Source organism: Castor canadensis, chromosome 12 (assembly GCF_047511655.1).
Source record: "Castor canadensis chromosome 12, mCasCan1.hap1v2, whole genome shotgun sequence".
Lineage (NCBI taxonomy): Eukaryota > Metazoa > Chordata > Mammalia > Rodentia > Castoridae > Castor > Castor canadensis.
The window spans coordinates 69,280,327-69,294,799 of NC_133397.1; the positions used below are offsets into that span (position 1 = coordinate 69,280,327).

The 14,473-nt window shown below is 35.8% G+C and overlaps 1 protein-coding gene across 2 annotated transcripts; it reads right to left on the minus strand.

The window, feature by feature from the left end:
* Positions 1 to 8,871: 8,871 nt before the first annotated feature.
* Positions 8,872 to 11,106, minus strand: LOC109678019 (regenerating islet-derived protein 3-beta-like). 2 transcript variants are annotated; one of them, XM_020153727.2, is made up of 5 exons: positions 11,028 to 11,106; positions 10,396 to 10,514; positions 10,058 to 10,195; positions 9,324 to 9,450; positions 8,872 to 9,045 (listed from the first exon to the last, which is right to left on the minus strand). In XM_020153727.2, the coding sequence occupies exons 1-5, from the start codon at positions 11,104 to 11,106 to the stop codon at positions 8,978 to 8,980; spliced, it is 531 nt and encodes a 176-aa protein (XP_020009316.1). In that variant the 3' UTR covers positions 8,872 to 8,977. The 2 variants fall into 2 exon arrangements, with proteins under 2 accessions (XP_020009316.1, XP_073907110.1); XM_074051009.1 differs by lacking the exon at positions 10,058 to 10,195 and having other exon boundaries at positions 11,028 to 11,103.
* Positions 11,107 to 14,473: the final 3,367 nt, after the last annotated feature.

The window sequence follows — 14,473 nt, forward strand, 5'->3', positions numbered from 1 at the left end:
GTAATCACGTAAATCAACATTCAGTCTAGGTTCTTTTCATTTTGTTTTGTTTAGTTTTTTGCTTTTTGAGACAGGGTCGCATTGTGTTGCCCAGATTGGCTTCAAACTCTTGTTGACTTCAAATTATACCATCCTCCAGCATCATCAGCTCAAATCCTGGGATTATAGGTACCACCATGCCCAAGTTCTAACCAGCATCTTAAGGAACAGTAGCTAAACAGATTTGCCTTCTGGCCACTTTTGTGTAGGAAAATGAGAAGTAATTTCTCATTTCATTATAAATCAGCTGGCAATTTGATTCCTCAGAGTAGCATCCTGGGATTTTGATTACACATTCATGAGAGCCTTCAAGAACCTTTTAGAATTGCTCTGAAATTCTAATTTTCATAAAGTTGCTGAATATTATTTGTTCTTTTTACTGTGTGGAGACTTGCTATCATGGGAGTCAAGGAAATAGTGGGTAAATGTTCTGAGGCTTTAGCATTAACTGAGCCAGTGTCATAAACCTGTGTCCTTGAAATTCATGCACTTGAAAGTAGCAAGAAAAAAGACATTATCACTTTAAAATGCCCTTGAACTTGATGAAGCAATACAGGTAGTTAATGTAAATAAATCTTAATATTGGCATACACTGTTTATGTAAGGTGCTTGAAAAATAGACTGGAAAACAAACTTCAGTTATTCATATGTTGTTTGATGACATGTTATCAATAATCATTGTGAATTATTAAATATTATTTAAAAATTTTAATGTCTAATATTATAAATACCCATAACTCAAATGTAAAAATTAATTGGGGTCCTCAATAATTTTTTGCAGTGTTCAACATGGAACCCAGGGCCTTGTACAAGGTTAAGAAAGTGTCCCATGACTAAACTGCATTCCCAACCCAAAGGTTTTTGTTTTGTTTGTTTTTGGATGGTAGGAATTAAAACCAGTGCCATGTAATAGTAGGCAAGCTTTAAATGACTGAATTACATCCCTAGGCCAGAGGTTTTAGTGTTTGTTCCTTTTTTTTTTTTTTTTTGTAGTTCTAGGTATCAAACTCAAGGCTTTGAACATGTTAGACATGTACTCCACCACTGAGCTACATCCTGAGTTCTCACTCCAATAATTTCTAAGAATGTAAGCATGTTCCGAGGTCAGAACAACTTAAGAAGCCCTGATTAACATGTAACAACTACTTCAAAGAAACACAGGAAATGGAGTCAGATTTTTGTTACAACACATGGATCTTACCAGCAAAGTCCAAAAGGTGGGAGACCCTGAGGTAAAACAGATGCAAGTAAGGAAGTAACATAAAAGCAATATAACTCTTGACATGTGAGAAATACATCAATTAATGTATTGGATCAAGTACAATATGTGGGCCATAGTTCTACCATGGCTTCAACAAACAAAAGGGAAAAAATAATTATGAGATAATTGGGTATAAATTCCTCTTTCATCCCTCATGACATTACTGTCTTTCATTTCACTTATCCCTGTGCTGAAATCACCCAAAAGACCTCTACTTTTTTCCTTTAAGCAGATATCTTTCAGCTTGATTAAAAACAGGAAAAGCAAGCTACTTCATATTTTTTTTAAAAAACTTTTCTACAAATAGATCAAATAGATCTGAATTATTGGACCCTTATTACTTATTTCACCCTGAAGAATTTCTTTCAACAATTCTTGGGGGGTAAGTCTGCTGGACATGAGTTCTCTTAGATGTTGTTTGTCAGAGAAAGTATTTCTCACTCATTTTGAAGAAGATATTTGTAGTCTCTAAAATTTGAGTTTGGTCATTATTTTCTTCACAACACTTTCAACACTGTGTTCCACTCATGTTTTTCTGATGAAAAGTCTCTAATTATTATTGTTTTCTTTTATATATAATCTGTCCCCTAAATCTCTGGCTTCTTTCAAGAGTTTACTCTTTGTTGTTGGTGTTCTTATTGTTGAGTATGATATGCCCACATTTGTACTTTTTTATTTATCATATTCTATGTTCTCTGAGCTTCCTAGATATAGAGTTTGGTGTTTGACATTAATTTTTAAAAGTGCATCTCCATTATGTCTTTAAATTTTTCTCATGCTTCTTTCTATTTTTTTCTTTATAATGTTCCTAATATGAATCAGTCTTAGCTTTTTTAGTTATTCTAGCTCTTAAATGGTCTTTCCCAATTTTACACCCCATTTTTTCTTTGTATCCAAGTTTAGAAACATACGATTGACAAGTCTTCAAGCTCACTGATTCTTCAGTTAGCTAGGTCCAGTTGACTTATAAGCCAGTCAAAGACATCCTTCATTTGTTTTTTATTTTCCAGTGGTGGTAAATGTTGCTTTAATGTAAGTAAATATCCAAATACATACTTGGAACATATAAACTTGAAAAAATAATAAGACAAAATTAACAGAGGGATGAAATTTATAAGTATTTACAGTAATTACAAAGACAAAAATTTAAAAACTATTGCTTTTTTAAAGTTTACTTATTTTAAGCACAATACATACAAAAACATGTTATACACAGTTCACCAACAAAATCTAATAGATATCTCTTCATTTAGACACACAGGGTCCAGTGCTGGTAAACAGGACATCACAAAGTGCTACTACATAACTAATTAGTTTTAGCAGGGATCATATTTAATATTTTTGCTAACCTACAACATTTTTGTTATTATTCATCAATGTATATAGTGTAGAACTTCTCCATTTCAGGAAATCCAGGTATGTGAAGAGACGTGCTGAAAGATTCCTGAACTCTATTTAGTCAATCTAATAAGTCTTTGCACCATTTCTAGGATGGAAAACACATTTCTGCCAAGGGCTGTCATTTTAGTATTGTTGATTTTATGTTTTGAGCATAGACATTTCATGGCTGAAAATAGTACATCAGAGCTGCACGTACACTATTTATGTACTTCTTCCACAAAAGTGAACCTAATTATAACAAGAAGTAATAAATCACACAGATTAAGAACTTGGGATCTGGACCATGATTGCCTAAGTTCAGAAGATCTCTGCTTGTTATTAGCTGCCAAACAGCAACAGCTTCATTAATTTTCTATGCCTTTCCTGTCTCTTTTGTGAAAAGGAGATCCTAACATTCCATTCATGTGTTAATATTAGGTCCTTAGAAAATTTCCTGACACAATGGGCACTGGATAAATAATAACTTTTATTACAATAACCTTTTTTTTGAGTAAATACTATTAGCTTCTCCATTTTCCAGTTGTTATTTTAATTTCACTGAAGGGAAAATTACTCAGAAACATAACTTTACATCTTTACCATCTTCCCAAATTTGTAAATTACTTGAAAATTGCTGTACATTATTTGAAAATATTATCTTCAATAAATTTACTCATGAACAACAATTACATTTGAAACATCATCTATTTTTTTTTTTAAATTCCCTTAAAATGAATTTTGGACATCCTTCATTTGCAGTAGCGTGTTTCTGATTTGTAGCATTGCCTTTTGATTCTTTCATTAGATCTTACCTCTCTGCTGACATTGCAAATTTCTCTTGCTCATTGTCTATTTTTTCTTTGAGAGTCCTTATGTTAACCACCTTTATTTTTCATTTTTATAATATTAACAAATATTAATTGTGCAAATTAACAGGTTTTGCTGTAACAGTTCCATACCTACCTATATCCTGTCTTGATCTTGACACCATCCTTTCTCCTCTCTTCTATCTTCTCTCTCTCCCTTTTGCCTCTTTCTCATTTCTTAATAGTCCCTCTTATACTCTTAGGGTCTTTTATTTTTAGTTTCTCCATTTAAGAGAAAACATGTGACATTTGTCTTTCTGTGTATGACTCATTTCACTTAACAGAATGTCCTCCAATTCTATCCATTTCCCCACAAATGGATATGAAATGAATGGCTGAATAATTCTACATTGTATATCTACCATATTTTATATATCATTTTATCTGTTGATGGGCACCTAAACTGATTCCGTAACTTACTAGCTTTTGTGAATAGTGCTTCTATACACATGAGGGTGCACATGACTCTTTTGTGTGCTGTATTTGATTCTTTTGAGTATATACCCAAGAATGGGTATATATTTCCTTGATAGCTAATGACATTGAATATGTTTTATGTATAAGAAATTTCTTTCTTTAAAGTTTTTGAAGCATGGTCTTACTATGTATCCCAGGTGGCCTAGAACTATTCTTTTCACATATTTATTGACCATTTATATTTCTTGTTTTGTGAAATGTCTATTTAGATCATTTGCTCATTTTTGACAAGTTTATACATTGTTTTGTTGCTAATTTTTAGTTCTTTATGTATTCTACATAGTAATACCCTGTTGGGTACAGGGCTGGCAAAGAGATTCCTCTATTCTATAGGCTGTCTGTTTAGTCTGATGATTGTTTCCTTTGTTGAGCAGTAGCATTTTTTTACAGTTCAATACAATTACATTTGACAATTCTTACTTTGATTTTGTGAACTATTACAATCCTATTCAATAAATCATTGCCTATGACAATACCTTGAAGTTTCTCCTGTTTTCTTCTAGTATTTTCAAACTTTCTGATAGTATACTAAGGTCTTTAGTACAATTCAAGTTGAGTTTTGTACATGTTGAGAGATAGAAATCTAGTTTCAATCATCTGTATATGGATATCTAGTTTCTATCTATAGCATCACTTGTTGAAAGGCTATCTTTTATAAACTCAGTGTATGTTTTTCCTACCTTTGTGGAGAAGTCATTGGTTGTAGATGAATTTCTGAGTCTTCTATACTGTACCATTGGTTTACATGTCTGGTTTTATGGCGTACCACAGTTTTTGTTAAAATAGCTATGCAGAATGTTTTGAAATCAGGTGTTGTGGTATTTCCTGCACTGCTCTTTTTGCTCAGGATCACTAGCTATTTGGAGTCTTTTGTGCTTCCATATGCATTTGAATATTTAGTTTTTTTTTTTTTTTTTTTAGTTCTGTGTAGAATGTCATTGAAATTTGATGAGGATTAGTAGCTGGCAGAGAGACTCAAGTGATACTAGCACCTAGCAAGTGTGAAGTCCTGAGTTCAGAAACTAGTGCCACCAAAAAAAAAAAAAAAAGAAAGAAATTTAATAAGGATTGCATCATGTTTGTACTTCTGTTTGGCAATATGTCCCTTTTCACAATATTAATCCTGCCCCATAACATAGTTCTTTCTATGTGCTAGTGTCTTCTACAATTTCTTTCTTCAGTGTTTTATAACTTTCATTGTGAAGGTCTTTCGCTTCTAGAATGGATTTATTCCTCGTTTTATTTTTTTATTTTTTTGAGCCTATTGTGAATGGCATTGTTTTCCAAATTTCTTTTTAAAACGAGTTCATAGTGGGATATAGTAAAGCTACTGATTTTATATCTTGCTACTTTATTGAATTTGATGACCAGTTCTAAGAGCCTTTCGTGGACTCTTTAGGGTTTTCTAGTTATAGAATCTTATCATCAGCAAACAAGGATAATTTGACCTCCTCCTTTATATGTATATATCCCTTTTATTTCTTTCTCCTGCCTAATTGCTCTGGCTAAAATTACTAGTGCTACACTGAGCAAAAGTAGTGAGAATGGAAACTGCTTTTGATCTTAGAGCAAATGCTTTCAGCTTTTTCCACTTAGTATGATTTTGGCTACAGGCTTGTTGTATATAGTCTTTTATTGTGTTGAGATATGATTATTCTTTACCTAATTTAATCAGAGTTTTTATTAACAGGAAGGGATGCTTAATTTTATCAAAGACTTTTTTTGCACCAATTGAGATGATCACATGATTTTTATCTTTTGTTCTATTTACACTATTGTATTTATAAGTTTGCATATATTGAACATTTTTGTATCCCCAGCATTAAATCTACTGTATGATCTCTTTAATATTCTATTGAATTTGCTTTCAAGTATTTATCGAGGAAATTTTCACCTACATTCATCAGGGATATTGGTCTCTAGTGTTTTTTATTGCTGGATCCTTATTACATTTTGGTAGCTACATAAGACTAGCTTTGCAGAATGCGTTTAGAAGCAAACATTTCTAGTTTATAAAATAGTTTCAGGATTGTTGTTACCAGTTCTTCTTTAAAGTCTGGTAAAATTCAGCATCCCAAGCCAAATCTTAGACTTTTTTTTGTTAGAAGTCTTCTTATTACTGCTTTTATATCATTGCTCATAATTAATCTACTTCAGTTTCTATATTCTGTTGCTTCAATTTTTGTAGGTCACATGTGTCCAGAAATTTGTTCATTTCTTCTCTGTTTTTCCAAATTCATTGGCAGATAGTTTGTCAAATTGTTCCTGAATAATTCTTTAAATTGCAGTGGTGTCTATTGTTATATCTCCTTTTCCTAATTTTATTTATTTTGGTTTTCTGAAATGAAGGTTTAAATAAAGGTTTGTCAATTTTGTTTTTCATTACAAAGAACTAACTTTTTGTTTTATTGATCCTTTGTTTTGTTCTTTTGGTTTCTATTTCAGTTATGATCTTCATTAGCTCTGTCCTTTACTAATTATGGGTTAGTTAGTTCTTGATTTTCTAAGACCTTAAGATGGATAATTAGGTTATTTATTTGAGATTTCTCACATTTTTCTGTTGTTTTATTTGCTTTTGTTTTGTCTTAAGTAGGCACTTCTTGCTATAAGCTTTGTACTGTTTTCACTGTATTCCACAGATTCTGGTACATTAAGTTTTCATTTTCATTTGATTCTGCCCCTCACTCTGTGGTGCTATGGTGGGGTCAGTACATGACATTCTATTTAACACTCAATTTCACTATCTAAAGTCTCTCAGTTTTTCCAAGAATCTCTTTATCCACTACTAATCCCCAGCATTCTCCCTACATTCCTACCTCAATAAGTAACTATATTCATCTTTAGATTCTACTTCTTGGCAAAGCAGGTGAGTCCTGTGTGCCTCTAATCAGCTATCTTTGCTTCTTTTTTTTTTATGTTGATCACAGTGTTATTTATAATAATAAAAAAGGGAGAAACGAGCAATGTAAATGACCAGTAATAGAAAGAGCAATGGTTAAATACATTACACACAATGTACTATTATACAACTGTTAAATATGATATTTATCAAGGCATAGGAGAATTCTGTTAAAATGACACCAAGTGGAAATAAAAGTATCAAATTATACAATATTCCCTCAATTCATATCAAAAATCAGGGAAAAATTGAAGGATATAATACTTATATTTTATAGTTATAATTGGATGAGTATTCTGCTTTATACTTTTCCTTACTTTTTGTCTTCCTGAAATTAATATATATTAATTTAGAATTTAAAAAAGTAAAATGAATCTTGATGAAGACAACACATAATTCAGGGAGAGCCAAGTTTAAATCAGTCCAGCAGACACTGAAGCTACATTTATCCAGCCACCGCAGGGAGCACACACTCAGGAGTTGTTAAGGACTGTCAGGTAAGGCCAATGAACCAAGAGGATAGGGCGTCAGTACTCAGGTGCCCTGGAGCCCACACTCTCCAGGTAACAGGCTAATCACTCCTCTTCTAGCTGACATGGGGAGAAAGTATTAAATCTTGGGATATTTTAAAAGAGGCCAGAGATCCAGGTAAGTGTTTATAGCTAAATCAAAATATTTAAAAGTACCCTGAAGACTACAAGAAGCCAATTTAGGATAAATGTTCAATGCTTGCAGCTTATTTTTGTCTCCTGATTACATCAAACCTTATCTTCACCAGGCTCCCCGAGACCACGGCAATAGCCACACACTGGGCCACTTAGCCATAGGATGTCTCCAGAATTGGGTGGTGAGATTTCATCAAATTGCTTATATTTGACACACAAATATAATAGTATATTTAATGACATACTTTTTTCTTCTTTGAAATTATAGATGTACTGGGGATACATTGTGACATTTACACAAGTCCTTACAATATATCATGGTTGAATTCACCTCCTCAATCATGAATCCATCTATCAGCATACTTATTTTAAATTTCCACCATTATATAACTCCATAATCTGTGTACAGTCCTGATGCTTACTTTGGTCATCCAGGCTGTATCTCCTTGCTTTTAAGAAAGTATTGAATTTCTTCTGATGGTCTACATGATGTATCTTGTAAGAAGAACTGAAGACAATAGTCTTCATTACACAGTTTCTCCCTAGATCTTAATGTGTGCTATAGCTGTGGATAATGTAATGACCTTGTTTCTGTCACACCTGTTACCTTTGGTATTCCCTAAGAGCTCCTCTATAAATACATTCTGTATACTGCACTCTTCTAGCTATCCCTTATGGTTCTAATAGCTCCTAATTATGTGGTAGCATCAGTAACAGAAGTATTATATAACCTCATGATTACATCTGAGTACTTTTGTGGATCTGTGTCCTAGAGCCATGACCTTCGAAAGGTTTTTGCAGCTCTAATTTAGACAAGGCAGTAAGGGTAGAGGAGACTACAGTTGAGTAAATACTTTACCTAGGGTGTAAAATCTCATTGGGTATTTTTAACTGAAACTAGGCCTTTGTTAAAGCTGGCGTACTGGTTGAGATGTCATTTGTTTTACAAATGACAGGGAGATGTGCACAGGGAGTATATGGGAGGCCAATGTCCCATCTGTCAGCAACAAAATCCTATGTGAGCAGGACCACTCTCTTTCATAGTACACTGTAAGAATGCATCTTTAGACAATTTGGATTAGGCTTGGGTAGAACTGAGTAAAGGAAAACCCCAGAGCTTCCTTCTCCAATTATTTAACTCACATCCACAAAACCAGAATATAAAAATGGAACAAGAAGGCTTAAAATTATAAGCAAAACTTTTATTATTGCTCCTAGATAACAGTCAACAACATAGGCAGAGCCATTGAAAGAAGGGTAAAGGGAAGGAAGAGTGGGGGAAGACTAAAATGAGGAGTCAAGTTTGGGAGTGTGGGAGAACAGACCCTTCCTGGATCCCTTGTTCACAATGAGCTTCTTGTTGGAAATAGGCTCCTGACTTCCCATCTGCCTATATCTTGAACTTGCAGACATAGGGTAATTGCACAACACAGGGCTGATCTCTCCACTTTAGAAATCCTGGAGAGGGAGAAGAGGTAATGCAATAAAGAAGGTAAATTCAGGGAATCGAAAGAAGAGGCATCACAGATTATGGCTTAGACTTTAGCCTCTCCCTCATCTTCACCAGTGTCCCATTCTATAGGAAGAAGACTCAAGAAAGAAGAGAAAAGAAGAAATGGGAGAAGAAAAACACATTTTATATTTCCTAACCCAGCTAGATTCCCAGAAGAGCAGATACAGGAATGTGATAAGAAGAGTGAAGAAGACTGGACAGAGGTGGTTCCTCAGATTCTTACCCGAGTATCGTGACAGGCTCCCACAGTAACCATGGACTGCAACAGTGGAAAGATTCCTTTCCCAATTAAGGTAATTTAACACATCAGTGTTACTCCATGCCCACCCAGCTCCATTGGGTTCTTTACCCTACAGAGGACAAGATGCAGTAATGGGAAATTAAAGGACATTAGAATTGCATTCTCATCAATTAGTTGAAACACTAGATTCCATCCCTAGATCATGGAGTTTAATTTGCTAATCCATATGATGCCAAAAGCACTATAATGGGACATTCTCCCTAAATTTGTCATGCGTGTGGATAAATCCCAGCAAATTACTATAAGAATTTGGACCAACTGTAAGTTGTTCTATTCCTTTCTATATATTATGGTGATATAGTTGGTAATTCCTCTGTACTTCAAGGGCAATATCTATTCTATCAAGAGAAATTATGGATCTTATCTTCATTTAGGAGTCTCTCAGGAGAAACTGTTAAGATTCCCTGATGTTCAGAAAAGTCTGAGACCTCACATAAGAATTGTGTGAAAGTTGAAAACAGACAGATTAACTTCATCTAAGTGTAAGGTCATCCATAGAACTCAGCTTTTCAGCTGGCTTCAAGGATTTCCCTTTGCCCCAAATGTCACCTACAATCTGAGTTCTTCCTATCCTGGGGTTCTTCCTAAGCAGTTGCAGGAGAGTGGACCTGGGTCATAATAGTGTCATAAGAGTAACAGAGAAGATGGAATCTCACCAGTGTGGGGTCATGAAGCCCAATCCAGACATATTGATAGTTGTTCACAGTGCTTGTTACCAGAGAGGACACAAAGTAAGCCTCAGCCGCACTAAGCACAGACACAAGGTGTCCTGTGGGCCACTTCTGGCAGGCCAACTGTGTGAGGAAGGGACAGAATGATTGGAAACCTCAGCACTCAGTGGGGAGGGACAAGCGTAGAGAGGTGAGGTGGGGATGATGTGTGAAAGATGAAGATGGTAGTGTCAATCATCAGGATCCTTGGAGATTGGTCCCTCTTCCCTAAGACACACATGTACTTTTTACTATCACACCTAACCCCACATTTCAGCACTCACATCTGCATCCATCCAGGATTTTGGAGTCCCACTCAAAGCATAGCAGAGGGTGCCAAAGGGCTGGGAGCCATTGGGACAGCTGACTTGTGGAGAAGCAATATCTTTTGGGGAGTCCTTTCCTGAGGTTGGGGAGAAAAAGAGTGATGAGTAAAATGTAAGACAGGGAATGGAGAAACATAGGGAATGTGTTTAAACAAGTCAGTATTTTGGGAAGAAAACCTCATATGTACATGAAATTCTATCAAATTAGGCCTATTAATGGTGGAATATCTTTTTTCATTTTACTTTTCCCTCCTACTCAATTGACTACCACATCCCAACTCTTGGTTAACAGCTCTTAATAACAGTCCTCTGGTCCTTGCCTTCCCTAGAGTTCATTAAAAACTACTCATACTTTAAACCCACCAATAAATTAGAACATCCTGACAATCGGAAATCCCTCTCATTCCATCAATGACGGACCACTATGGTGGCTCCACCACCAGTGACCTGAAGGCAGGCAGTATGCAGGAAGATTTCTATATGGATTGTTTTATGGGAATTTTCACCATAACCACATGGCTTTTTGAGCCTTCCTCTTTCCAATCATGGACACTCACAGGGAATCCAGTGCTAGAGGCAGAGAATCTTACCTTGGACTTGAGAGAGGACCATAAAGCAGGAAAGCAGCATCCAGAACTTGCTAAGGATGGCAATAGCAGTCAACATCATGTCTCTGAGTAAAGAAGCAATCAGAGTGAAGTATGGCCTGAGAGAGGGTATTTAGAAACAACACTGTCTCTTCCTTTTCCTTTGCCTAGTCCTGTAAGGATACCTTGATCTTGGACACATCCAACTCCTTCTTGAGTTCTTGACTGAATGAGGGAATCTACATTCCATTGTTACCCTGAGAACTCCCATGGTAGAATTCCTGTGTTCTATGAGGACAGAGATCCTCCTATACCCTCTCCTGAATGTGTGTGGTAAAGCCCTTACCAGGGCTGCCACCTACTTGTCTTGCTAGGATCCAGATTGGTTTTTCAGAGCAGGAAAATGTCTGGGCTTTAAAAATTGAATTTGAGAGAGGGACATTGAAATGGACAACTGAGAAACATATAGATGTTAAGGGTTATGGATAGTGTTGGTATTGATATTTGAGGAGATTCCCACTAAGAGGAGGAGACACTTCCTGGAAAAGACTTGGAATTGTGTCTCCTCTTTCCCTTTAGCAGGTTTTCTCTGTCCTCAGGTACAGATAAAGATTGAATTCTTACTATTTCTGAGATATCCTGTTCTGAGAATCATGTCACAATTATAGAGAACCAGTTATACAAATCACACTGATACATAGTTTTGAAAATAGTATGATCTTGGACAGTTAAGTCAAATAAGGATTAACAATACTTTCCATTCACCTGGAAGAACTCACTCCTGTATATGTGTGTATACATTTACATACTTATATCTATATGTATATACATATGCTTTTCTTTATATTTATATGATTTGTAATAAGTTAAAAATAAATTAACAAAATAACATAATATAAAACTTTGTGAGGAAATGTATTCATCAAATGCAATATGTAGACCATAGTTCCATCATGATTTGTACATACAAATCAGGGAAAAATAATTGTGAGATAATTACGTATAAGTTCCTCTCTTTCATTGCTCATGTAATTACTATCATTGATTTCACTCATTCATGTACATAATCACCCATCTACTGTTACAGTTATTTCTTTAAGTAAAATATACATTTAGCTTTATTTTAAACAGAAAAAAATCCATGTTCCTTTCTCATCACATTTCAATAATCTTATGTTTAATAGATTTGAGAAATTGTACCGCTACAATTTCCCTTCATACAAAACTATCTTATGGTGCAGATTGGCTGAAAATGATATTTTTAAACATGTTTGTCATACAAAGTCTTCATTTCACCTTCCTTTTTCATCTTTTTTCCATCCTGCAGTGTTGAAGATTGAACACAGTGCCTAAAGCATGCTCAACAGGTGCCAATTCCTCTTGCTTTTGAGAGAGCACCTCCTTACCTTTGCTAAGCTGGCCCTGAATAGTAGGTCCTCCTGTGTCCTTACCCCGAGTATTTGAGATTAGGCTCAGACCACCATGCCCAGTTTTCATTTTCACTTTAGCAGAATAATGTTGTGGTCTATTAAATTCTAATTTGGTTATTTTGTTTCTCTTTCAACACAAAGATTTTACTTATGCTTAATTTTACAAAGTCTGGGGAATTATTACCTTCTTCTCTATAGGTAAGCTATCCCCTAAATTCCTGGCTCCTTTCAAGATTTTCACTTTGTTCTTGGTGTTCTGCAGGTTGATGCATATGTCTACGTTTGGGTTTTGTTATTCATCACACTTATAATTTTCAGAACTTCCAGGACCTAAAAATCAAAAAAATTTTACCTCAAGGGCAGTATCTATTATATTGATCTTATATTCATTAAGAATCTCTTATCTTCATTTAGGAGTCTTTGAGAAGAAAATGTTCACATTTTCTAATGTTCAGACAACCCCTTTCTGATAACTCATGTGACAATAGGGTAAAAGTTAATAGGCACATTAACTTCATCTCAGTCTAGGAATAGCCATAGAACTCAACTTCTCAGTTGACCTTAAGAACTCCCTTTGCCCCAAATATCACCCATGATCCGAGACCTACCTACCCTTAGTACTTCTTGGAAAGTCACAGTAGACTGAGCAAGGACTCTGTTTGCCCCAAATGTCTTCTACAATCTGAGATCTAACTACCCTTGGGTACTTCCTGGAAAGTCATAGGAGACTGGACCTCTGTCACAATAACCTCTTACGAGGTAACAGAGAAGTTGGAATCTCACCAGTATAGAGTCATGGAGCCCAATCCATATATACTGGTAGCTGTTCACAGTATTTTTGATCAGAGAAGACACAAAGGACAGCTTTGCCACACTGAGCAAGATGTGAGGTGTCCTGGGAGCTGTTTTAGGCAGGCCAATTGTTTGAGGAAGGGACAGAACAACTGGGAGCTTCAGACTTTACTTGCGAAAGGAAAGGCTATAGGTAGGTGAGGCAGGGGTTGGTGAATATCAAATGTTTTTGTCAGTCAATATGTTCCCTGGAGATTGGATGCCCTCCCATGTGACACACATGGACTATTTACTACTGCATCCAACACTACCTCTCAGCATTCACATGTGCATCCATCTGGGATTTTAGAGTCTTAAACAAAACATAGTAGTAGGAGCCATAGGCTTGGGACAGCCATCGGGTAGCTGATGTGGTGGGAGAGTGATAAAAATAGAGAACGGTTATGAAGCCCATCTCTACTTTTCCTGTACTTTAAGAAATTCTATCAAAATAGGCCTATTAATGGAGAGCATCCCTTTTTATTTTTACCTTTCCCTCCTAAAATCAGGCCAAGCACAAGTGGCTCACACCTGTAATCCTAGCCACTTAGGAGGCAGAGATCAGGAGGATCATGGCAAAGCCAGCACTGGCAAATAGTTTGTGAGACCATATCTAAAAAAAAAAAAAATTACAAAAAAAGGGCTGGTGGAGTGGCTTAAGGTATAGGCCCTAAATTCAAGCCCCAGTACCACAAAAAAAAACAAAAAAAAAATCAGCCCTGTGAACCTTCTTCTTCCCCACAGTTCATTCAAAACTAAACTACTCATACTTTCACTCATCAACCCTCTAATAAATTAGAACATCTGGACAATTAGAAATCCCTCTTAGTCCATCAATTATGAACCACTGTAGTGGCTCCACTATCAGTGACCTTTAGGAAGGCAGAATGAGGGAGGAACTGCAGGTGGGTCTTTGTACTGAATTCTCACCATTACCATATGCAACATTTAGGGGCTTCTTGGCTGTGTAACTTAGAGGAAAAGTAGTGCTAGAGGCAGAGAAATCTCACTTTTGACCTAAAATAGTAACATCAAGCAGGACAGCAGTATCATGGCTGTGAGCAAGAAAGCAATCAGTCACTGTGTGAAGTGTGGCCAGAGAGAGGACATGCAGAAACCACAGTGTCTCTTCCCTCTCCTTTGCTTAGTCCTATAAGAATACCTTGGTATTGGTCACATCTAACTCCT